This window comes from Panthera leo, chromosome E1, assembly GCF_018350215.1.
Source record: "Panthera leo isolate Ple1 chromosome E1, P.leo_Ple1_pat1.1, whole genome shotgun sequence".
Classification (NCBI taxonomy): domain Eukaryota; kingdom Metazoa; phylum Chordata; class Mammalia; order Carnivora; family Felidae; genus Panthera; species Panthera leo.
The window spans coordinates 47,647,467-47,674,052 of NC_056692.1; the positions used below are offsets into that span (position 1 = coordinate 47,647,467).

The 26,586-nt window shown below is 39.0% G+C and overlaps 1 protein-coding gene across 9 annotated transcripts in view; it reads left to right on the top strand.

Annotated features, from left to right (window-relative positions):
• The window catches only part of HELZ (helicase with zinc finger), a 156,202-nt gene that overhangs the window by 28,080 nt on the left and 101,536 nt on the right, over nucleotides 1-26,586 (top strand). For 8 of the 9 annotated variants that reach the window (XM_042914546.1, XM_042914552.1, XM_042914547.1 and 5 more), the window contains 7 exons: nucleotides 6,564-6,688; nucleotides 9,543-9,599; nucleotides 14,376-14,427; nucleotides 15,791-15,866; nucleotides 17,935-18,133; nucleotides 18,579-18,686; nucleotides 19,746-20,043. In XM_042914546.1, coding sequence (XP_042770480.1) covers nucleotides 6,564-6,688; nucleotides 9,543-9,599; nucleotides 14,376-14,427; nucleotides 15,791-15,866; nucleotides 17,935-18,133; nucleotides 18,579-18,686; nucleotides 19,746-20,043 — 915 coding nt within the window. Of the gene's footprint in view, nucleotides 1-6,563; nucleotides 6,689-9,542; nucleotides 9,600-14,375; nucleotides 14,428-15,790; nucleotides 15,867-17,934; nucleotides 18,134-18,578; nucleotides 18,687-19,745; nucleotides 20,044-26,586 lie in introns of those variants that run through there. The other variant, XM_042914555.1, reaches the window with a different exon arrangement.

Consider the following 26,586-nt stretch of genomic DNA (forward strand, 5'->3'; position numbering starts at 1 on the left):
TCACCAGATTGTATACATTAATTATATGCAGTTTTTGTATACCAATCACACCTCTATGATGTTGGGGGAAAAAAGTTTAACCAATGTCTAGGATAAAGTTGTAATGAAATAAATATACTCTTGTGTTGGTGGAGTGTGAAGCAGAATGCAGCTTGGTAATATGCTTATACCCTTCGACCCACTAATCTCATTTCTGGAATGCTATCCCAAGTAAATAATCCAAAAGAAAGAAGAAATTGTATGTGGAATGGTGTTCATTGCAGTGCTGTGTGTAAAAGTGAAAAATCAGTTAGCTTCCAGTAATGGAGGAGTTAGTTCTTTTAATGAAATTCTACGCATTCCTTGTTACCATCTATGTGGTACGGAGGCACATGGAAAATGCTTACTAAGATGCCAGAGCAGTGTATGTAGTTGTTCACTTGAAACAGACATTCGGGAAGATTAGCCAAGTTTATATGTATGTATTGCTAGTTGTAGAGTTCTGCTATTAGATGAATTTTTTTTTTTTCCTTTTTCAACTTTTGGTAACATTATGTAAAATAAAATACCATGGTCAGGCAGTGAGTGAGTAATAAAAAGCAAGTCAAGAACCCCAGTCTGTTAATTATTATACTACTTTGTAATGCCGGAGAACTGTTCGTATCCTAGCGGCCCCAACCTTAGGTTTGCCGTCGTAAGTATTACGTAATACAGTATATCTTTTTTTTTTTTTTTAAGTTTATTTATCTATTTTGAGAGAGCACGAGCAGAGGAAGGGCAGAGAGAGAGAGGGAGACAGAGGATCCCAAGCAGACAGCGTGGAGCCTCGTGCGAGACTCTGTGCCATGAACTGGGAGATCCTGACCTGAGCTGAAATGAGAGTCGGACACCTAACTGACTGAGCCATATTGTTGTGACATCTGTTCCCTTACCGTGAGGCTGTCAGTTTGCATTCCTTGCAACTCTCAACGTGCCCTGTTGTAGCTACCTCCTCCCCCTTTCCATTTGCTGCTTCTGACCTTCTGATTTCACTTTCTCAGACAGGGTTAGGAAAGCAGGCAGGCAGTCTTGGTTATAGAATTAAAAAACATGAAAAGTTGTTTTGTATTATGAAGAAATTAAAATACATAGGAAAATAGAACAGATAGTTTAATAAGCATTCATATTCTCAGATTGTAACATTTGACCATATTCACTTTTTTCTGACACATTTAAAAATAATGCGAGGCATCGTGATATTTACCCCTAGCCACGTTAGTATTCATCTCTAAAAAATAAGGCTATAAATGCATAACCACAATGTTATTATTATTAACAAATAAAATGGGCAGTAATTCCCTGTGGTTTTGTGAGGCTGAGCCTCGCTTTGGGCTCTGTGCTGGCAGTGCAGAGCCTGTTTGGGATTCTCTCTCTCCCTCTGTCTCTCTGCCCTTCCCCTCATGCTGTCTTTGCCTCTCACAAAATAAATAAATTTTAAAAAATCGACAGTAATTCCCTAATATTACCTAAAACCCGCTCTCTAATCAAATTTACTTGGTTGTCCCGAAAATATTTTTTATGGCTGATTTATTTCCAAGCCAAGAACTAAATTAGAATCATAATTTTTTTTTAAAGTTTACTTATTTTGAGGGAGAGTGTGAGCACATCCTACCTGGGGAGGGAAGGACGGAGTGGGAGAGAGAATCCCAAGCAGGCTTTGTGCTGTCAGCGCAGAGCCTGATGTAAGGCTTGATCTCACGAACCGTGAAATCATGACCTAATCCGAAATCAAGAGTGGGGTGCTTAACTGACTGAGCCACCCAGGCGCCCTGCCTTTTCTTTTTATTGATGATTTCCTTTGGCGGTGCAAAAGCTTTTTATTTTGGTGTAGTCCCAATAGTTTACTTTTGCTTTTGTTTCTCTTGCCTGAAGAGACCTAGAAAAATGTTGCTGAGGCTGATGTCAAAGAGATTACTGCCTGTGTTTTCTTCCAACAGTTTTATGGTTTCACTTCTTTTAGGTATTTAATCCATTTTGAGTTTGTTTTTGTGTATGGTGTAAGACAATGGTCCAGTTTCATTCTTTTGCATGTAGCTGTCCAGTTTTCCCAACACCATTTACAGAAGAGACTCTGTTTTCCCCATTGTATATTCTTGCCTCCTTTGGTATACATTGAACATTTTGGAAAAATACCTTGATTAGGCCTAGCATTTCAATAAGAGATTTAATTAGTTAATGTTTATTTTTGAAAGAGAGAGTGTGAGCAGGGAGGGGCAGAGAGGGAGACAGAGGATCCAAAGTGGGCTCTGTGCTGACAGTCGCGAGGTCACTGCGGGGCTTGAACTCACGAACCCTGAGATCATGACCTGAGCCAAAGTCGGACGGACACTCAACTGACAACTGACCCAGCCACCCAAAGATTTTAAAAATAACTAAGGACTTGATGAAACACCCTGATATGGTGTTGTGACTGAAAACATACAGAATCCTACCACTTACTGTACTTAAGGCTTGTTTTAAATCACCTTTCTCACTGTATGTAATTTAAAGAAGGGGAATTACATTTTAATTTTTGATTGTCTCCTTTTGATAGCCAGAGGCTATTTTGTGGAAACAGTTGAATGACTGTTCCTTTAATATTAGTTTCTGGTCTAAAATATTTCAAGTAATACATATTACAGAAACTAAAGATAGAGAAGGAGTAGAGACCTGAGTATAGCAGCAGAGGTAAGACTTTCAGGTCTCCTCCTTGGTAACTCAGTGGACAGGAAGGAGTGGTTCAGCTTGGGAACAGTTGTGTGCTTACGGTAAAATCTTACAGATAGTTGGTGGGAAGAGAATTTTTCTGCAAGGCGTTGTAACATATTTACAATTGCTCAAGATTAGATTACACTTTTTTTTTTAAATCTTTCCTTAGTTTATTTATTTATTTTGAGAGAGAGCGAGCACAGGCAGGGGAGGGGCAGAGAGAAGGAGAGACAGAATCTCAAGCAGGATCTGCACTGTCAGCACAGAGCCTAATGCGGGGCTCGAACCCATGGACCACAAGATCATGACCTGAGCTGAGATCAAGAGTCGGACACTCAACTGACTGAACCACCCAGGCGTCCCGATTACACTTTTTAAAAATGAATTTCACTTAAGAAATTTTTATGTATTTTTGAGAGAGAAAGCACAAACGGGGGAGGGGCAGAAAGAGAGGGGGACAGAGGATCCGAAGCGGGTGACAGCAATGAGCCTGATATGGGGCTCAAATTCACGAACTGTGAGATCATGACCTGAGCTGAATGTGGACACACAACTGACTGAGCCACCCAGGTGCCCCTAGATTACATTCTTAATGTTCTCTCTTTTGGCAAGTTCAATTATTATAGCTAAGGCAAGTTTAATAATACATGAGGCTGTATTTTGTGTTCTTTCAAGCCTTTTCAAGATATTACAGATAATAAGGGACCAGGTTGGCATATTGCAGTTTAATCTCGTTATACAAAAGCAGGAGAGTTTTTTATGTATAATTGTTGACTGTTTTTTTTTTTGTGACAGTTCTTTATGTGGGATCCTGCAAGACAAACTGCGTTGCATTTTAGGGCAACAGTTAGAAAAAAGTACATCAGTACTGATTCTTGTCTAAAAAAGGAAGAGAAAGAAAAAAAGGAAACGTAATTTTGATAAGTATTGAGGCCTTCAAACATGAGTGCAATGCAAGAGCTTTTGCACAGTAAAATTCAGCAAATACCTTGTATGAAACTAAATATCTATAAAAGGCTTTGTAAAATATCATGTGATTTAATATTCTTTAAACATGACATAATCACCTGAAGTTGAAATATTCTTACATATTTTTCGTTTTCCTGAAACATTCTTCAGCTTTTGACAACTAGTTTCTTAGGACCCAATTACTGGAAAGGAACTAGGATATTTCCTTAGCAGCACTCAGTACTGCTTTATAATTTTTACAAGGGGAGGGTAACATCTAGGGGACTCTTATGAGGAGACTGCTAGTCTCCTACTTGACATAATTAACACAGTTAATCTTTACTGTAGCCTTATTAGGTAGCTCCCGTCACCTCCATTTTACAGGGGAGGAAGCAGGCTTAGCGAAGGTAAATAGTTCAGCCCTTAGTAGGACTGACTTTTCTTCAGAGCATTATATTTGCAGTGGATTATTTGATCCTTACCCGTTTCTGTTTTACAGGTGACCACACTGAGGGCCAGAGAGCTAAAGTGCCTTTGCCAACGGTCCTATTCGTTTTCAAATATAATTTATTGTCCAATTGCCATACAGCACCCAGTGCTCAGCCCAACAAGTGCCCTCCTTAGTGCCCATTCCTCCCTTCCCCCGCCCCCCGCCACCGTCCACCCTCAGTTTGTTTTCTGTATTTAAGGGCGTCTTGTGGTTTGCCTCCCTCACTCCCAATGGTCCTAATTGAATAGTTTTAGGAATAGTAAGAGCTGAGGGAGACATAGACTTGCTGGGGAATCTTACAAGATGTTCAAGATACTCTTCACGATACTCTGTTGGAGTTAACCACTTATAGGAATTACCCAGGGACAGTTGAGTAGATTTGTAATGTGGAGGCAGCAAGACAACAGGTTGGCCCGCACTAGAAGTCATTGAATGAAAGCTTAACTACAGAGAGACTGCAACTTTCAATTTAGTAATCTGCTTTAATAAAACTATAGGCATAAGGATGTTTATTGCAGTGTTAGTTTCAATAGTTAAAAATTGGAATTGTTCTGGAGCCAGGGAGTAGTGAAATAAATTGATAAATCTACTTGATGGAACACTGGATGGACCATAACATGATAAACACAAACCCTCAGAACACGGAAGATCTTGAATATGTGAAGGGGAGATAAAGCAGAATACAGACTGTTATGTTTATATCAGTTATAATCATGTAAAAATTATGTAAATATTGATAAAAATTAGAAGAGAGTGTAAGTAAGTGAACACAGTCTGTTTAGTTGAGTGATGGACCTATGGGGAATTTTTATGTAGAGTTTTATTAGTGTTGTTATAATGTTATTTGTTGTAATGGAAAAATTGAACAATATAACGAGAAGATATGTTCAGTACAACCAAAATAAATACATCATGAGCAGACCTGGTAGACTTTAAATATGTAGTATATAGGGGCGCCTGGGTGGCGCAGTCGGTTAAGCGTCCGACTTCAGCCAGGTCACGATCTCGCGGTCCGTGAGTTCAAGCCCCGCGTCAGGCTCTGGGCTGATGGCTCGGAGCCTGGAGCCTGTTTCCCATTCTGTGTCTCCCTCTCTCTCTGCCCCTCCCCCGTTCATGCTCTGTCTCTCTCTGTCCCAAAAATAAATAAAAAAAATAAATAAATAAAATAAAATTTGTAGTATATTATACTGATCCTTAAACATTTCCTTGGAAATAATTAGAAAAAAATGCAGTTTCCAAAATATTTTATTCCAGCAAATTATTTTCTTGCAAAGGAAGCTAAAGTGTGTACAAACTAAAAATAGAGTCTTGGACTTAGCAGTGAAGAGAAAGATACAGATTGTTTTACTAGTTGAGCCGTTACAGTTGCTGTGAGAAATCATCTCCAATGACGTGGCATAAAAATGAGTATATTCTGTATTGTTCTAAATATGTGCTCTTGTGATTGTATTAAATCTGGAAACACTTGCAAGCAATTTGATTAGCATTTGCTATGGCCATGTGACATTTGGGTTCTTAGTTAATCTTGCTGGTTTTGATGAAAGCGATTTCTTACCTGCTTAGGAATACCACCTGTTGAGTTTTGTAGTTTCTGTTCTTATGCATTTTAAGTGTCACTGTGGAAAATGTGGAAATTTTATTCAGAGAATGTTTCTGCCATTTAATATCCCTCATTTACCCAGCTGTCATAGGTTGGACGGTATTTTTCACTCGAGAGAGAGCTTTGAGGTTAATTCTGCCTGTGATTCTTGGTGTGATCCTACTGATCGTAGGCTGGAGTGAGTTAGATATGTGGACTGTCTTATGTTCTTTCATTAATTTATTTTTTTTTAAAAAATTATTTATTTATTTTTAGAGAGATAGGGCACACGAGCAGAGGAGGGGCAGAGAGAGAGAGAGGGAGAGAGAATCCCAAGCAGGCTCCATGCTGTCAGCTCTGAGCCTGACATGGGCCTTGATCCCATGAACTGTGAGATCATGACTTGAGCCAAAATCAAGAGTTGGATGCCTAACCGACTGAGCCACCCAGGTCCCTCTGTTCTTGTCTTTATGCATGTCTTGGACAGAACGGAAACATCACTGCTTTCCTCTAGTACTTGAATTTTTTTTTTTTAAAGTTTTTATTTATTTTGAAAGAGAGCAGGCAAGGGGCAGAGAGAAAAGGAGAGAGAGAATCCCAAGCAGACCCTGAGCTCTCAGCACGAAGCCCAACGTGGGGCTCAAACCCACGAGCACAAGATCATGACCTGAGCTGAAATCAAGAGTTGGACGCTTAACCGACTGAGCCACCCAGGCGCCCCTTGAAGTTGTTCTTTTAGCCTATAAGTAGTCATCCTTGTGATAGTGTGCTAACATTTTAATCAGGAAAATGGATGTATCGAATGTTACGTGGTTAATGCTGGCTATTTCTTCCTGACAGTGCTGGGGGAAGGCCTGGCCACGGGAGATGGTGCCTTCCAGGCAGTGCTTTGCTGCATGCAGCTGAAAGGAAAGCTCCAGCCTGTATCCAACATTCTTGCCAAGTCGCTGACAGGAGAGTCCCTGGTACGTTGATGAGCTCCGATTCTGAATGTCCGAAACAGATCCATTCATTTAACTCCTAAGGCATGTGGTGGGAAGAAGCAGTTCAGTCTGTGCTTTCCTCTTACTTCCTCCTATTGGAAATCAAAGTTTCTGTTCAACAAACTGATGCTTAATCATTGTATTCTTGTAGTAGTTTGTGAAACTATATATAAGAATTGCAGGTACTTTTTAAAAACTGTGAAACTATAAGATAATGATTTTCTTTAAAGATTTATTTTTTTTAAGATAGTTTTTTTTTTTTTTTTTTTTTAATGTTTATTTTTGAGAGAGAGAGAGCTTGAGCAGGGGAAGGCAGTGAGAAGGGGAGACATAGAATCCTAAGTAGGCTCCAGGCTCCTAGCACAGAGCACAGAGCCCAATGTAGGGCTTGAACTCATGAACCATGAGATCATGACTTGAGCTGAAGTCAGATGCTTAACCAACTGAGCCACCCAGGCGCCCCAGATTTTTTTTATTTTTAAGTAATTTCTGTATCCAGTGTTGGGCTCCAGCTCATAACCCCAAGATCAAAAGTCACCTGCTGCACTGAGCAAGCCAGCTAGGCACCCCCAGATGATTTTCTTTAAAGATATAATTTAATAAAACCTGGGAATATTTGGGGGATGATTCATTTCATTTCATTTCATTTCATTTCATTTCATTTCATTTCATTCCATTCCATTCCATTCCATTTCATTTTTTTTTTTTTAATTTTTTTTTTTTAACGTTTTATTTATTTTTGAGACAGAGAGAGACAGAGCATGAACAGGGGAGGGGCAGAGAGAGAGGGAGACACAGAATCTGAAGCGGGCTCCAGGCTCTGAGCTGTCAGCACAGAGCCCGACACGGGGCTCGAACTCACGGACTGTGAGATCATGACCTGACCCAAAGTCGGCCGCTTAACCGACTGAGCCACCCAGGCGCCCCTCATTTCATTTTTTAAGTAAGCCCTAGGCTCAATGTGGGGCTTGAACTGTGAGATCAAGAGTCATGTGCTGTATGGATTGAGTCAGCCAGGCTCACCCCTTATTTTGGGGTTTTAAAATGCTTCTGTCAACTTGTGATTATACAGGGTTCTTAAATCCAATCATTTGTTTTATAAAATGTTTAAATTTATCTAAAGTAAGAATTCTATTTCTGAAGATGTTCATGTGTGTAAGTTAATATTCCACTCTGACCATTCTGATGGAATGATCTAATTCTATTCAGACTTTGGGATAAATTTTATTTTTAAGTTTGTTTATTTTGAAAGAAAGAGCTCACACATGAGCAGGGGAGGGGCAGAGAGAGAGGGAGACACATGTAATCCCAAGCAGGCTCCGTGCTATCAGCACAAAGCCTGACACGGGGCTTGATCTCACAGATGGTGAGATCATGACCTGAGCCAAAATCAAGAGTCTGACGCTTAACAAACGGAGCCACCCAGCCACTCAGGATAAATTTTTTATGTAGCATTTTCTAGAGTTTTTGTTTGGTTTTGGTTGAGATAATTGAAAGACAGCATTTTGGAACTTTAGAGTTGCCAGTGTATAGAAATTGGAAGAAATATTTTAAAACTTTTTTTCATCAGTTGGTTACTGTTATAAAATTTGTGGATATTTCTGAGAAATCAGTGCAAACCAGTGAAAGCCAGCATGAATTCTCTCTACCTCATTTAGTCATCCGAATCGATATAGATTGTGAAAACCTGGAGCAAAGTTGTGTTTTCACTGCAAATAAATATATTTGGCTGGGAAAAAAAAGAAATTAGGAAAGTACTTGGTATACTGCTGAGTATAATGTAATGACCCATCTCAGGAGGTAATAGAGTTTTTTTCTGAGGAATTACTGTGCAGTGAATTGTTTAATTGGTTTAACATTGGTTTTTGATTTCACCAAATTTACAAGTGGATATAAAGCTAAACTGTATTACTAATCCAGCAAAGTTGTGTAGGTATTTAGTTCTAAATAGATGATAAAGAATATATCTATTATTAAGGTAATTCTATCCTTTTAAAAACATTTTTTGTTTAGTTTTTATTTATTTACTTTTTAATTTACATCCAAGTTTGTTAGCATGTAGTGCAACAGTGATTTCAGGAGTAGTTTCCTTAATGCCCCTGACCCATTTAGCCCATCCCCCCTCCCACAACCCCTCCGGCAACCCTCTGCTTGTTTTCTATATTTAAGAGTCTCTTATGTTTTGTCCCCCTTCTTGTTTTTATATTCTTTTTGCTTCCTTTCCCTTATGTTCATCTAAGGTAATTCTATCCTTAAGGAAGTTTTCTGTATAAGTTTAGCATATTACACAGTTTAACCTGTGGGTAGAAGTATTTGCTTTTATATCTAAGTGAAATTTGAACTTCAGAAGAGTGAACATTTTGCCTGTTTTTCTTCAACTGCTTTATTAATGAACTATTTTTAAAGTGCTGTGATCATTTTATGTGAATCTGAGTCACGGGTAACTGATCGAGTTCACCATTTTTTAAATACAAGTCCATTAGTTTTAGGGGGTAAAAAGCTCAAAAAAAGTTTAGGTTTATTTTTCTCTTTGCTCATGGAATCTTGCTTTCTGGTGATGCCCATTGTGAATACTTTATTGAATTGATTTTAAACTCATACAAGGTGAATACAGTGTTTTATTAGCCACACTGTATATTTTGTCCTGTTAACTTTTTTTAACCTCCCTTGTAGCTGGTTAGCTTTATTATAACTAATGGTAGTGGGTTGGCAGATGAGGATAATATTGTCTTTTTACAGATAAACCTTAGAAACAGCGGAGGAATTGACTTACGCCCTCAGAGCAAAGAACTAATATACTAACTAGGTTTTGCCTTTTTTCATTCACCTTTTTCAGAATGGGATGGTAACAAAAGATTTGACAAGACTGAAAACACTTCTCACAGAAACAGAGGTAAGACTATTTCAGTGGATTTCTTTGAAAAGAGTTTAACTCAATCTGGCTAGTAAGTGTTCTGTATTAACATTAGAAAATCTTTGGGCATCGGCCAAGAACAAGGCTACAGGTGGGGTAGTGGATCCCCTTGGCCTTCTTCTGTAGCCCAGCTTGGTCACATCCCAGGAACCCTGCTGCTTCTCATGTTTCCTCTGAACCTCGGGTCTTCCATTCCTAATTCTTGTTAGTAGTCTGTGGCCAACAAATGGAAGGATGGTTGGGAAATTTTAGTGCTTAAATATGTCTGGCTGTTAAGAAAACACTGTCATTAAAAATGTCAAGCCTTTTTTTTTCCTTTTTTTTTTATGTTTCCTTTTTTTTTTTTTTTTAAGTTCATTTATTTTGAGGGAGAGAGAGGGAGTAGGGGAGGGGCAGAGAGAGAGAGAGAGAGAGAGAGAGAGAGAATATCCCAAGCAGGCTCCATGCTGCCAGTGCAGAGATTGATGCAGGGGTCAAACTTGTGAACCTCAAGATCATGACCTGAGGCGAAGCCAAGCATTGGACACTTTACCAACTGAGGTACCCAGGCACCCCTCAAGCACCCCCCCCCCTTTTTTTTTTTAACCAACCAAAGAAGTGTGTGATTTAAGGACTGTTTTTAGGGAATAGAGGTTAGGAGATGGAAATAATGTGTATCAGGGTAAATGGTGAACAAAAATGTGCTCTGATGAAGCACTTGAAGGGCATGTGGAAGGCCAGGGGACAGCAGGGGTATGTATTAGGCCCATAGCTTTGTAAGTCTCAAATTTCTCTTCCTCATATAGACACATAAAAGTGTTTTTATGTCCCATTTTATTTATCATTATTTTAAAAATGTTTATTTAAAAACAAACAGGGGATGGTCAGAGAGAGAGGGAGACAGAAGATTCCAGTCAGGCTCTGTGCTGACAGCAGTGAGCTCAATGCTAGGCTCGAACTCACGAACCGTGAGATCATGACCTGAGCTGAAGTCGGATGCTCAATTGACTGAGCCACCCTGGCTCCCCTTAGATGTCTCATTTTAAAACCAGCCATTTTTGTCAGCTTTTATCTTAAATGGAAGCCATGTAAAGTGATTGATTGGCTTATTTATTTAAAAAAATTGGCATGTACTATGTGTGAGGTCCTGTGCTTGGTGCTAGGAATACAGACACCTGTGGTCTGGGAGGTTAAAGTCTAGGGTAGGAGACAGAGATCAAATAAATTAATTAAACAGCTATAGGTATAATTCACATTGAGGAAAGTGGTATGAGGGAAAGAAATAAGCCTTCTGTGATGGAAAAATAACTGGATTGGGTGGTCCGAGGCTGAGACAGCTGAGCAAGGAATTGAGGATTAAGAAGGTGCCAGTGTCATGGAGATTGAGACGGAGGGCGCTGCAGACTGTCGGAAGATGAGCAGAAGCGCAGGTGTAAACCTTGACCTCCTGTAGATTACTTTCCTGTTCCAAATCTAGTAACACGTCACACATACCAACAAATAAGCAGAGAAGACCGTCATGATTCGCATAAGCTGAATAAAGATACTGTTTGTTTTGCTACGGTTAGATAGGCTTTAAAGAAAATGTCATTTTCTTTGTCTTATTGTGAATTAACTGAGAATCAGTAACCTCTAATTAACTTAAAAGCCATTTCCTTTCTTGTGTATATGTAGCTTTGTGAATTTCTAAGGATTAAAGGAAGACAGTTAAAATGTTTTAGACTTTTAACATGAGAATGTAAAATAAGATGACTTTAATCATTTTATTAAGTTTTGGCTTTCTTGTTTTTTATTGCCTTAATTGAATTACTAGCTTTATACCTGATAAGCACAGAGATATATATGTTACGTATTTGTATATATATGAATTTTTATTTTTAATATTTATAATCCTGTCACATGTAAGGCCACAAACATCACTTTGGGTCTTGTTTTGCGACTGTACTTTTGAAAGAAGTGACCTAAATGTTGTTTCTAATCAACTTTCCTAGTTAACCAAAGTAGTATTCTTTTTGACTAATGAACTGATATTATTAAAAAAAAAAATCCATCTAAGAAAAGCTAACAAACAAAGGACCCTTATTTATGATTGTGCATGACATATGTAAAAATAGAAACAATTTGTTATTTAAAGATTGGGCTTAGCTGGTATTGAACTTGAAGTGCTAGTGGATGGAGATAAAGGCATGGAGCTCAAGGCTGACTAACGGGAACAAAAAGAGTATGTTTCTAGTAAGATTTCAAATGTCAAAAATCAATAGATTTGATTGTAAATTTATAGAAGTTGTAGCAATATGAAATTTGTCTGCTTTCCCTGAAGGTGTCAGTACAAACTGCGTGCAGATCATAAGCTAATTGACATTGGCCTTCTGCTTCGGGTCTGAGCAAATAAAAAGGTGTTCAAAAAAAAAAACCAAACAACCCGGGGCACCTGAGTGGCTCAGGCTGTTGGGCATCCAACTCGTGATTTTGGCTCAGGGGGTTGTGAGATTGAGCCCCGCTTTGGGCTCTGTGCAGAGAGTGGAGCCTGTGTGGGATTCTCTCTCCCTCTCTCCCTCTCTCCCTCTCTCCCTCTCTCCCCATTTGCCCCTCTCCCTTGCTCTCATGCTCTTTCTGTCTAAAATAATAAAAGGAAAAACAAGTAAAAAAACCCAACCCAAACACAACACATTGGAACCTGAGAGCTTTGGTGGCCAGATACGCAGCCCAGGCCGAGCTTCTGCGCCAGCAGATGTGTCTTTCGCTAGACCCTGCCAGCCTGAGAGCTGGGGTGTCAGCACAGACGCGCCCGCTCATTTGCACATCATGGCAGGTGCTGACTCGTGAAACACACCATGTATTTTTCCCTTCTAACATTTAGAAATGCTTTCAGCTTTATTATAGGACTAAAACATTTTATTCCCGTTTTTTTCCTTGCATATCTGGTAAATTTTATTTTAATAAATATTTTAGAGGAGGTATTTTAAATTTATGATTGAAGTGAATTTTTAGGTTTTATATTTGTATATTTGATGTAGATGAAATCATATTAAAAGCTAGTGTGGGATTATGGCACTTAGATCCGGCTTGTAGAATGTAAAGAGATCTTTTAATGTATCTTCTTTGTGAGCATAGAAGCTTTACAATGTGAACAATTACTTCCAATTTAGCTTATATATTCTGATATTCAGACCTCATTTTGCAAAAAGAATGGGTTGTCTTTAAAAACTTTTTAGTAAGTTGTTTGAGAATCAAGTTTCTACCTTCCTGTAGAAACAGTATCATAGTGACTTAGTTCCAGTCCAACCTAAAAGGTCCAATTTAATTAACGACATATAGGCTATAGTGATAGTGTTTTGGTTATATCTAATTAGCATTTAGACGACATTCTTTGTATGGTACAAAACATTCCAGATTTCATCTTGGGGTACCATGTCCTCTGATTCAGCTCAACATTTACTGAGCACCTGTGCTGTTGAAGGTGTTCTGGGTTTTGGAAAGCTGAGATAGCTATGGAAAGCAATCTGTTGGGGCCAGTCCGAGATGCACGTAGCTAATGTACCTGCAGGGCGGGCTGCCTGTGGTCAGGAAGTGCTGGAGCGGAAGCGCAATCAGGAAAACGAGATGAGCAGTCTGCGGGGAGACCAGGAAGGCAGGAATATGGGGGCTGAGATTAAAGGATGGGGTGTTGGGTAAAGACCCAGAGGTGACTTGGTACAGGGTAAGATTGGTGGTCATTTGGTTCAGGGGCAGATGAGGGCCTTAACCAGGACAGTGGCAGTGGGAGTAGAGTAGGAGACACACGGGAGAGTCGTTCTAGACCTAGTTGGTCAAGATTTGGAGACTGCTCAGTGGGACAGAAGGCAGTTCAAGACGGCTTTTGGAATTTGAGCCTTGCTTTCTTTGTGGATGTGGATCCATTAACTGGAGGAGCAACTGAAGGAGGATGAGATTTGGGATAAAGATGATGCATTTGGTTTGGATATATTTGTTTAAAGTGCTTGGATGATCATCAGTGCATCCCCCCATCTCCTCCATCCCGTGCTTACTGGGCACCCATTATGTTCCCAGTCCTCTGTGAGGTGTGGGAATGCAGAAAGGCACTTGTAGGCTGTTGGCAGTGGATCTGTATGTGGCTGACAGAATGATCCAGCACATAAAATGCTGTCGAATAGTTAAGAAAAATAAGAAAACGTGCTATGGCTGGCACTTAACTTGAACTGGGGGGTGTAGAATTTAGAGGCAAATTAGAGCCAGAGGAGCAGACTGGGGAGTTACGTGCACCAAGGGAGTCAGGAAATCCAGGAAATCAGCGTGATGGGTCCTCAGCTCCATCATGGGACGAAGGCTCATCCTGGAGTGAGGGGGACTTGGCAGGATGTGCCCCAGGCCCCAGAGTGGTGGCACTGTACCCCATGCAGGAGAAAAGGCCCCTCGCTAGCTGGTCTTTCTCTGGGTGTTAGCAAGAGGAGAGTGAAATGAGTAAGTGGGATGGAGGTGCTCCTCCTTTGGGTTCAGAACTGGGGATGTACACTTTTTTGTTTTGCTACCAGGTAATTTTTGTATAGGGAATCTCTTATCAGTTTCCTTGATGAGGGCCACATAAGTACTTCTTTTCCATATTTAAACGTAGTTTAATGTAGAGCAGAGATGGAAGCAAAAGATATTGTTTATTAACATTAAAATTTCTAAGTATTCAAACTCAGCCTTTTTGAGAAATGTTGAAAATGTCCAAGTTTAATACAACTCAGTTGGGTATTTCTTATTATAAGAACATTTTCATTTGAAAAATTTCAGACAGCAACTAGTAACGTCCTGTCTGGATATCACGTGGAAGGCTTGGAAGGGGGTAAGTACCAAATTCTGTGTTACTTCCTAGCTGTAATTCCAGGCATTGCTTTTTTGTTGATTACTGGGAGGACATTTACGGAGTTGTGGTACATGTAAGTGGAGGTGTCAGGAGAGGATATAAAAATTTAATTCTAAGAAGTAGGTGCGGACGAAGCAGTTGTTTTACTGGCCCCTTTCTGTAGCGGCGTGGAGTAATGGAGGTAGGAGGTATCCTTTTCTTGCCTCCACGTAGCTCCAAACGTAAACCTCATCGTTAGCAATGTCGAGTTGCTACATTCTGCGCTAGAGGGAAGCCTTCTTTCTCTCTCTGTCCCAGGCCAGTCCAGTTCTTACTTTTTGGAAGTCCCGATCTCGGTAAGCTGAGTTGTTCCAGCCACGGTTAAAATCCATGACCTGCTCTTCTCTTGCCCCACAAAAGGGGAAGGGGACCGACATTCATCGAGCGCTTGCTGGGTACTATGTACTCGGTGGCTTTCACAAAAACATGTATTGGCTTCTCCCATCATTTTGAGAGGTGATGAGACTGGTGTTTATTAAAGTTCAGTGATTTTCCCAGTCACACAGCTGGAAGGGGATGAAACGCAGCTTTAAACTCAGCCTGGCTGAATATCTTTGTTGTTGCCGTTGTTGGGGTGTGGGCACAGTGATTTGTGAGGGAATAGAAAATGGCTGTAAGGTCCTTAAATTTTTGCTGCTGCTCAACCTCTACTGCTCTAGCCTTTTCTCTCTTAAGCCTTATTTCCTTGGTTTATTTGGAATCTTTTACCCAAACGAATCAAACGTCATTGTCTTCAGAAGTAAACAAATGTTGTTTTTTAGCTCCTACCTCAGAAGTCAACTTTTTGAACTTGATTTCGCTTGTAAAAAAGGCTTACTTTATATGATTACATGTGTCAGACAAACCCTAAGGAGCATGGGTGATAATGGGTAACTTTTTACCCAGTATGCAGTATTGAATTTGCTCTAAAAATTTCCTTCCAGGATGCAGTAATTTTCTCATTCCTGAAATAATTCCTGATAGAGACGCATCTTAAGAAATGACTTAAGAAATGACAAGCATGCCAACCTTTCCCCTGTCAGTTGTTAGGGAAGAGACTGCATTGGAAACCTGTCCACCAGTTGCTAGGACAGAGTCAGGGTCATCGACTTGATTTCGCTGTTGGGTAACTACTTCAGTGATTTGAAGTTTCATGTGGTTAATTGAATTTCACTCATTTGATTGGTAGAGGCAAGTATGTCATGTCCTTTTTACATCATCTGGGATGATGTGTGTGGAGGGTTTATAGTATTTCTTACACATGAAAATATCAGAATTATTAGCAAGCCTCAAATGATACGACTATATCCTGATTACTCTCTAGGATCTTGTAATGGTTGGCATTTCCGCCCACCACCTAGGGGAATCACAAGCAGCGAGGAATATACTTTGTGTAAAAGGTAACGTGAATTTTTTTTTTAAACCAATGACATGTCTTTATTCAAAGGATAGATAATTTTCCTTCACTTTCTGAAAAGCAGTAATTCCAATCTAAAGAAGATAATATGTGAAGGAAGAAGTATAATGATTGAGTTAAGTGGTTTATTTTCAACTGGAAACAGAAGCCATAATGGTCATTATCATTAAATAAGAAAAGTCAAAGCCAGACCACTGAGCCTTCTATTAATTACAAACAACAGTGATCTAAATGGGGATTGTTAAGACTTGGTGTAGAAGTCTTTTATAAAACCAGTTGAATTATTAGGACTGAATTTAATTCTGGTCTCTTATTTATGTGAAATTTACCTAACTTTTGGTGATTGAAATTGAAATGATACAAACTGAAGTAGAGCATAAAGTAGATGAAGAAATTTTAAATTATTTTAATAACTTTTCTAAAAAAATATCTATTATCTTCATGTTATCCTTCTATATAATTTACGAGTAATTTCTATTTGAAGGGCTAACCTTTCAAAATAGTTATTAAGCTGGACAGAATTATTGCAGTCACGTTTTGAAAGGTTCTTTTTGTAAGAACTAGTAACTAGTGCTATTTTAGAAATAAAGTCTCATTACTATAGATTGTTTTTGGTAATGAAGAAAACTGGATATGTAGTTTTGATGATTGAATAGTTAAGATATCAGATATGATTTTATGTAGAAATAAAGAAACGAAGTAGTAAACTGCAGAAATCCTGGTGGCATCCTGTCATAGGAGAGGAAAAACACAGTCGTATGCAGAGGAAATGGGAGAAAATTTAAGGCCAGGAGAGACTATCAGCCTCTAATATATTTAAAGAAATAATTTAAAACAAAGCAATAGAAAGACAAATATTTGGCTTATTAAGATCTACTTAAGAGAAACAAATGCATGATTTTAAATGTATCTTAAAAAACGTAAGAACTTAATAGTATAATTAAATTCAAGAACTTGATGTATCATCAAGAAAAGCTTTAAATACAGTCATCTTTTCAAATAGGGTGAACCGTTTGATAATTTACATCGTGTTGTGGTTCGTTTTGTATTTCTTATGGCCTGTATTTTTTTCAGTTGAAGAATTATCCATAATATAACACCTCTCATCTCTATTTTGCTCTTTATAGTTTAATTTTCATTTTTTCTCTCAGAAGATCTTTTTTTAATTTTTTGACGTTTCAATGGTTTAAAAATTGGCTAGGCCCCGAATTTTGCACGGTATTTAAAACTTTAAAAAAATACTAATATTCAGAGTTTTGCCTTTTTATGTGTTTTGACCACCGAATTATTGTCAGTTGAATTTTCTGAGTCATAAACACTGTGAAACCATTAACTCTTGTCCTTTAAAGTGAACGTTTATGAATTTACCATTGAAGAATTTAACCTATTGAATTAATTGTGATTCTAATATAAAACTTTTATTCTTAATTTATTCAAAGCTTCAAGCAAATGAATAGAGTCCAGTATTTTCAATGAAATATAGGTTAATGGTCCTAGAGAAAAGGGTAAAGGCTTTACGTTCGAAGGTGAGGAATAGAACCCTTAAGGTTATACTTTAATGATACAGTAACATTTTTTTCCGAATGAAATTCTTAGTATGTGGAGCATTTTTCTTGAGGAGAATATCATTTTGGGAAGTAGGGCATTCCTGTGTTTGATGCACCGATCCACTTGCTGTCAGTGTTGCTTTAGGAAAATTCTGCTCTAAGAAGAGTTGTCCAAACGGAGTTGTTACATCATGAAGGAGACTGCCGTTTCGATGTTGGTTTTGTGGGTGCGGGGTGGTTATGACTGGTTATGTTTCGCTTTGGCACCCCCTTATTCCAAAACAGGGATCACTGAGTCTGGGAAGTTGCCGTAGCGATTAACTGTTATAAATGTTCGTGAAACCTCTTCTCCCTCCTCCGTGCAAGTCAGTGTGATAAATACGGCCTTTCAGGAGATAAAGTTTTGTTTTTGTTATTGAAGAGTCGAAGGGCAAAGGATGGAAGTTTGTATTCTAAATGGTCCAACAAAGTGTATGATGAAACAGTCTTTCCTATTTTACTTAGATTTTTAGAACAAGGCATCTGTAGGTACGGTGCCCAGTGTACTTCAGCGCACTCCCAGGAAGAACTAGCAGAATGGCAGAAACGATACGCCTCGCGGCTGATAAAATTGAAACAGCAAAACGAGAATAAACAGCTCTCAGGCAGTTACATGGAGACCTTGATAGAAAAGTGGATGAATTCATTATCTCCTGAGAAAGTGGTGAGGAAAATAAACTGCATTGTTTTGTTTTGTTTGAAACAATGACTTTGTTTGAGTCTTGACTTTATTTTGTGCTATATTTTGGTTTATTTCCTTATCCTCTATATGAAGAACTCGATTCTTGATGAAGTGTTTTTGTAGCAAAATCAGACTCTTTTGCTAAAATAAAGAGCAGAGCCAAGGCATTTGTTTGGAGATTTGCAGGTATTGTATGAACCTTCTTCGTTCAGGGAGTGTTTACTGCCATTTTGTTGTCCTTAATTTTTTTATGTCTCGTCTAAGCTTTATTATATTTTGTTCTTATAAAATTAATGTGTAAAATGTCTTGCTTTGTCAACAGTTCCATCCACATCTTCACCGTGGATATTTATTTATTTACCATGCCAAAAGTTTTGTTTGTGCTTTTAGGAATAAAAACGTAACACCAGTTGTTGTCTATTTTCAGCTTAGCGAATGTATAGAGGGAGTAAAAGTAGAGCATCATCCTGATCTGTCGGTTACTGTCAACACCAAAAAGTCTCACCAGACATGGACCTTTGCTCTTACTTGTAAGGTATGAATTTTGTGTTAATCGAAGAATGTAATTTTTTTTCGATGTGCTTAAAGCTTCCCTGACCTTTAAATCCCTGTGTGAGACCATTGAAAATGTTTTCATCTAAATATTCTTAAGTAGGTTATGTATTGTGCTAAAGTGTATTTCTGTATTCCCTTAAAGGTATACTTTTTTTAGATTTTGAGTTAAAGGTCTTTGTAGATATTTAGATGTTTGCTAATTTATTAATTTGATCAAGAGTTCTTTGATACATTGTCTTCCAAAGTCGGAACATAGGATGGGGTTAGGATGGGGTTCGTGGCTCAGAATTAACTATTTAAAAATCGAATTGTTTAATCTGGCAGTTCTAAGATATTTAAACAGTAGCAACTTGTTTGCATAATTGATTTGATGAAATCATAGATTCTGTAATAATGGGTTTTTAATACGAGACGTTTTCTGCAGTGCTTTCCATCTTGAATATAGTACTCAAAGTTTTAGAATAAAGCAAAGTCAAACTTTTCTCTGAATATGTGCAGTGGAAAAGTTTTGTGTGCTTTTTGGTGGCATTTCTTTTACTATTCCATCCGCATCTTGGGATGAAAAATCTGGGAACATTTAGCTTCGGCCTTGAACCCAATCCGTTGCCTTCAGAGGTAACTGCTCCCCTGTGAAGACTTCCTACTTAAAGCTGGATAAAACTTTTTTAGGCCAAAGGTACGGAAAGTTGGAGTTCGGTGGTCATACAGGGTGATAGCTTTCACCGCAAAGAAAGATGAGTGCGTCATGGGAAGAGCAGGGTGGTTAGAGATGTCGGATAAATCTGTCATTTTTAAAAATTTCAGCTTTGCTGAGGTATCAGTGACATCATAAATATATGATCTTAACAACTGATTTTTGTTTTAAACCGTTCTGATTTTTTCTCAAATGGCTTGTGAGTACAGTTTGTATTTTTAACGTAGTCTCTTAGAAGCGTGGGAAAGTAAAAGTCCCTGATGGGAATATTTTTATTGAAGAACCCGATGACAGTTGGACTTTGCACCCCCTTGTACTCAATGAATTCCTTTGCCTTCCTTGCAGCCTGCAAGAATGCTGTGTCGGGTAGCGTTGCTCTATGATGCACATCGTCCTCATTTTAGTATCATTGCAATATCTGCCGGAGATAGCACTACCCAGGTATCACAGGAAGTCCCAGAGAACTGTCAAGAATGGATAGGAGGGAAGATGGCCCAAAATGGATTAGATCATTACGTGTATAAAGTCGGAATAGCATTTAACACAGAAATCTTTGGAACTTTTCGCCAAACCATAGTTTTCGACTTTGGATTGGAACCAGTGCTCATGCAAAGAGTAATGATTGATGCGGCTTCTACAGAAGGTAATATTTAGACTTCCCCCCCCCCCCCCGATACAGTGTATTAAAAGGCACTATAATGGCAGTATTAAAAGATACGTATTAGCCTCTAAATATTTCCTGGAGAGGGAATGAACGATAAGGCAAAAAAAAAAAAAAAAAATCCCAAAGCAATTGACTCATTTATTGGGTAATGAGATGAGAATGGTTCCTATTATGCTCTGTTCTCTTTATGGAGTCATTAGGCAAACTTGCTTTGAGCTTCCCCAAACTTGTCTGAGTAGATGATCAGGTCTGTTTGGGTCTCTTAGCTTGGTTTCTGTTTTTTGTTTTTTGTTTTTTGTTTTTTTTAATGTTTTATTCATTTTTGAGACAGCGACAGAGCATGAGCAGGGGAGGGGCAGAGAGAGAGCGAGACGCCCCTGAAGCAGGCTCCAGGCTCTGAGCCGTCAGCACAGAGCCCCACGCGGGGCTCGAACTCACAGACCGCGAGATCATGACCTGAGCCTAAGTCGGACGCTGAACCGACCGAGCCACCCAGGCGCCCCTAGGGTGCCTTTAATAGGATCTGCTCTGTGTTCCTGGGAAAGAGGTCCCTGGTTTCAACGTGTGAGCACCTGCAGAAGATGATAATTACTTTGCACGTTGTTACATTACTGCCTATTGCTAAATTTTATGCCGAGATCCAACAGGACAAGGAAGGGGCACATTACCCTGTATTTTCTTGGCTCTTGGTTGGATTTATAGGTGCTTTGTTTTATTTAGTGAGCACTAAATATTTATTTAAGAGGGACTTCATGTGAAACTTCCTATTGTATTGACTATAACTGACCCTATTGTGGAGGATGTTTTTTGCTCTGTAACCACAGTGTCCCATTTGTGAGACCTAAAGTCTGGTTCATGAGCAAATGCTAGGGTTTGATTTTTTGGATGCAGTGACAGGTGGAATCGTTCTGTCTCCTACTTTATCTGCTGGGAAGGTTAAAGCAACATTTGGGCCCAGATTGAACAATTAGGCATTACCTTCTTGTGTGTGTGCCAGTGTCACCCAGACTTCCTTAGACCTCAGTTGAGGCTTATTTCTCACTTACTTTGATCTCTGTTACCTGTTTTTATTCTTTTGTATTTTGGATTTTCATCTTCTCCGTACTCTTTGGAATTAGAATATGTTAAATCCTGGGGCGCCTGGGTGGTTCAGTGGTTTGGGCGTCTGACTTCGGCTCAGGTCATGATCTCGCGGTCTGTGAGTTCGAGCCCCACGCCGGCCTCTGTGCTGACAGCTCAGAGCCTGGAGCCTGCTTCCGATTCTGTGTCTCCCTCTCTCTCTGCCCTTCCCCTGCTCATGCTCTGTCTCTCTCTGTCTTAAAAATAAATAAACATTAAAAAAAAAAAAAAGATAGAATATGTTAAATCCGATAGCCAAGTAGATACAGTTGACAGAGTAAGAATACTTAATTTATATTTGCCGCTGTAGGAGTTCTTTGGCAGTCTTTTTCCTGCTAAGAGCCAGAGAGTGAATCCTTCAGGTGCTGCCGGGCAGATGGTGTTTGCTGGGACAGCGCTGCTCTGCGCTGTGATGATAAAGGAGCTAGAGACCATATGGAAGCGAAAGGGCATGACTGTGTTCCAGTCACACTTTATTTTCAAAAACTGCGGGCTGGAAGTAGCCTGCATGCTGTGGTTTGCCTGCCCCTGTACTAGTGAGTTGCTTTTAGAGACTAGAACTTGAGAACTATTAGGAGGTACCTTTTGTAAATCATGAAGAGAGACCACCACGTATTTCCCACTTGGAAGTATAATTTTCATAGAATGTTCTGGGCTTAAGTGTGGTGTGTGTGTGTGTGTGTGTGTGTGTGCGCGCGCGCGCGCGTGTGTGTGTACGTACGTGTACATACATATAGAAATATATTTTTTTTGGTTTTTTTTTTTTTTTTGAGAGAGAGAGAGAGGGAGGGAGGGAGGGAGGGGATGTGTGCATGGGGGAGGGGAAGAGGGAGAGGGAGAGAGAGAGAGAGAGAGAGAGAGAGAGAGAATCCCAGGCAGGCTCCATACCCAGTGCCGAGCCCGAAGCAGGGCTCCATCTGAGCCGAAATCAAGTTGGATGCTTAACTGACTGAGCCATCCAGGTGCCCCACATGTGGGTTATAATTTTATTTTATTTTATTTTATTTTATTTTATTTTATTTTATTTTATTTTATTTTGTTTTTTTAATGTTTATTTATTTTTGAGACAGAGAGAGACAGAGCATGAGTGGGGGAGAGTCAGAGAGAGAGGGAGACACAGAATCTGAAGCAGGCTCCAGGCTCAGCTGTCAGCACAGAGCCCGATGCGGGGCTCAAACTCACGGACCGTGAGATCATGACCTGAGCCGAAGTCGGACGCTCAACCAACTGAGCCACCCAGGCGCCCCTGGGTTATATTTTAAAAGTTTGCTTTTAGATGGATGGTTTGTAACTCACAACTCATTTCCCCATAGAAATAATTTTTTAAAAACAAACAAAAAAGTAAGTTTTTAAGGGTTGTCAAAAATCTGTACTAGTTAATGAAAGCCTATTTAATTCATTATATAAAATGTTACATGTCTGCATTAGGAAGAGAAAATGATGCTAATTAAGACTGATGCGGGAAGGAGGTGATGATGTAGATTTTAGGGCACCCTCTCACATGGGCTTGAGAGATTGAGGGTACTTTGACTACTTTTGCCTCAGGCATGTGTTACTTTTCTAGTGGGAGAAAAAGAGCAGTGAACACACTTCACAGTCAAATAGAATTGGATTTGAGTCTCAATTTTCTCATTACTTGTGTGACATTTCTGAACTTCATGTGTAAAATGGGGCTAGTAATATCTATTTCAGAGGATTATTGTGGGAACGAAAATAAGCATTGTATGGTTTCTGGCACATGGTAAGCACTTAGTAAATGGTAGCTATTGTTTTTACCATGAGCCATGGTTAGAATAACTTCTGACTTACAAATAGAATGAAGAAAGTAGGAAGAGAGAAAGAATTTATTTTAAAAAGTGTGGACCAGGGGCTCTAGGGTGCATGCAGGAAGAGGGGCTAAGAAGCCGAGATAAAGACCTGAGCCCTTAAAGCCACAGCACCTGAGAATCTTGACAAGAGAAGGCAAGAGAAGTTGGTGGAAGACAAGTTGTCCAAGATGACTGATATTTTAAGTGTGGTCACTGGAAGAAATAGAATTCCCTCCCTCCCTCCCTCCTTCCCTCCCTCCCTCCCTTCCTTCCTACCTACCTACCTACCTACCTACCTACTTACTTACCTACTTACCTAGCAAACTCTACCCCCAGTGTGGGGGGATTGAACTCACAACCCCAAGATGACGAGTCACATGTTCCACCAACTCAGCCATCCAGGCAGGCACCCCAGTGTTTCATTTCTTAAGTTTCTAAGATACTAGTTTGAAAATATAACGAATTTTGTATTCATTGAGGTATAGTAGATGGAATTAATACAGTCAAGGATATCCTCTGATTTGGAACTAATAAAATGCCTTCCCCCTTTGTTCTTTATATCTTTTTCTTTTTGCTGACCACTTTGCAGTTTGTTATCTTTGCTTATTTTGCTTTATAAAGTTTTACCTCTAAGCTGTTACGTTGTAGAAAATAATAAAAGTTAAGCATTTTCTTGAACTAACTTGGAAACATTAAGGCAATTTCACATAGTGAAAATTTTCAAGGACAAGAAAAATAAATATAAAAGAGACCATTATAAAATGTATTTTCTGATAAGAGATTTTGAAATACTATAAACAGAAAAACTTAAAAGCTAGGTTTAGGCAAGCCAGGTGACGTTTGGCTGACTTTTTTTTTTTTTTTTTTTTTTTGGGTCCATTACTGAAATGAGCTGACCTGTTGTTCTGATTTCTAGTTCTTTGGTATTTTCCCTACTCGTAAAATTGAGGTCATTCAATATCTTGACGCTTTTGTTAAGTTCTTAAGTTTTTATTGCATGACTGTGCTTGTTTCATTGTGACTGTGTACAGGACCTCAAAAGAATTTTGGAGAAATGAAAGCAGGATGTAAATAGTGTGTTTGTTTCCTGCTTCTGTCTTAGTGCTAGTTAGTGTTTTTGATTATTACAGCAGATGTTTGTCAGCAAAAAAAAATTGAGGGGAAAAGATTTATTTATGTGAAATCACAGTTTTATAAAAGATTCTCAAATAATAAAAATGTAAAAATGTCAGTTTCTTACTTGTATCTGTTCTGGCATATTGTGTGGATAACATTCAGAGACACTGAGAGCAAGAGAACTTCTTTGTTAAATTGGGGACAGACAGTGTTACATCCTGGCTGATTTTACCCCCAGCCTCAGCCAATTCACTATTTGATCTTCCTTATTCTAGAATTAGGAGAAAACCTTTCAGATTTAAGTTGGCCAAATGTGGTTGGGAATTGGGCGGTTGAATTAGATCTGAGCCTTATCATATTTCCGTATACTTTTGATAACAGTATAAATGATACCATAATATAATTTGGTTTCTGCACACACAAAGAAATGTAGTGATGGTATGAAACTAGAATTTGAATAGAAAATATCTTCAACACTTCTTCCATGTGATTGGCTGTTCATTGTTTAAGCAAGTTTTTGTCCTGAAATTAATGCTGGCAACATACATTTCTTTTCCATAAAGTTACATATTTGGACCATGCTGGACTGTGTTCTACTGAAATGAATAGGTGTTATGTTAATAATAGGTAAAGAATCCCATCTGAAAATATGTTTGGAAACGGTGCATGCTTTTTTTTCCCTTAGAGATTCACAGTGCACCTCAGTAATTAAAGGCTCAGTGTCTGTCAAACTGATTTGATCCTGGAACTTAATTATATTAGTGCTTTACTCCTTGGAACTTAAAATCAAGTTACACAGCAGACATTTGCTTTTCTACTTCATCGTTCAGGATCAAATTAAAAATTCTACTTTAATTAATTCAGTTTGAACTGGGGGAAAATTCCCACATTTTTAAAAAATATTTTTATGATATGTAAAGCATTCAAACCTTTTCTATTTGCAGACCATGAATGAATTTTTTTCCCTCTAGTAGTCATATGGCAATTCTGCAAACTGTTAGGAAATAGGTATAACTTTAATAATTTTGCTGTTTTCAATTCTTTTCCCTTGTTGGTGAGGTTCAGGTTCAACAAGAGACACGGTATGCACTAAGAAATTTTGGGTTAAAGATGTGCCTCGTCTTGCTTTCTCTTTTTTTATAATGTTTATTTTTGAGAGAGAGAGAGAGAATGAGAATGAGAATGAGTGGGGGAGGGGTAGAGCGAGAGGGAGACAGAATCCAAAGCAGGCTCCAGGCTCCCAGCTGTCAGCACAGAGTCAGACATGGGGCTTGAACCCACAAATTTTTGACGTCATGACCTGAGCCAAAGTCGGACGCTTAACTGACTGAACCACCCAGACACCCTAAGAGTTGTGCCTTTTAAAAATGTGTGGCAGGGGCGCCTGGGTGGCGCAGTCGGTTAAGCGTCCGACTTCAGCCAGGTCACGATCTCGCGGTCTGTGAGTTCGAGCCCCGCGTCAGGCTCTGGGCTGATGGCTCGGAGCCTGGAGCCTGTTTCCGATTCTGTGTCTCCCTCTCTCTCTGACCCTCCCCCGTTCATGCTCTGTCTCTCTCTGTCCCAAAAATAAAATAAAAAAAAAAAATAAAAAAAAAAAAAAAAAAAAAAATGTGTGGCAAAAGATATCTACAAAAGAACAAAATTAGTGAGTTGCCCTTTGCTTAGGAAACAAACTGTATTCATTATACATTTTACCCCACAGCTTTGATTAATGAAAAAAAAAATTTTTTAATGTTTCTTTTTGAGAGAGAGCGAGTGAGCATGAGCGAAGGAGTGGCAGAGGGACAGAGGATCTGAAGTGGGCTCTTTGTGACAGCAGCGGGCCAGATATGGGACATGAACCATGAGACCATGAGACCATGAGGTCATGAGATCATGACCTGAGCTCAAGTCTGAGTATCTGGAAGTTACATGTTGAAAATTATTTCTTATGTGTTTAATTTGAAAGCTTGATAGTATCCATTACTTTGAGTTTAGCAGTGTATGTTAACATTAACATCAAAATTTAGTGTGACTTAATTATCTCCAAATTCCAGGGTTGTTGGTAAATTAAGGGTATATAAAATATTTGATATTATGTGATCAGAAAAGTACTAGAAAAATAGATTTAAAAAATAATGCCTTTGTCACTAAAAAATACAATTGAATGGAAGCATGTAAATAGTGAGGCATTCCTATGCTGTTATTTCGCTGTTTTAACTTTTTAGTATCCTCTTTAAGAGGTGGAAAATTGGGATCGACAGTATGGGTAAACTAAGAGATGTTCATCTTGCTTCCATGTTGGCAGTTTTGGGGACGGGAATGATACTGAAATGAGTAGCCGAAATGGTGGTTTAGGATTACTTTCAGATTTGTAATTTTATTGTTAATTTGGGCAGTCCAGACTTGTAAAGGCGCTGACCAAAATGCTTCGTCAGGAAGAGCGTGGTGTGTCCGATTTCGGAACTGAGGCTCGTTTCATCTCCTTCTCTTCAACTCC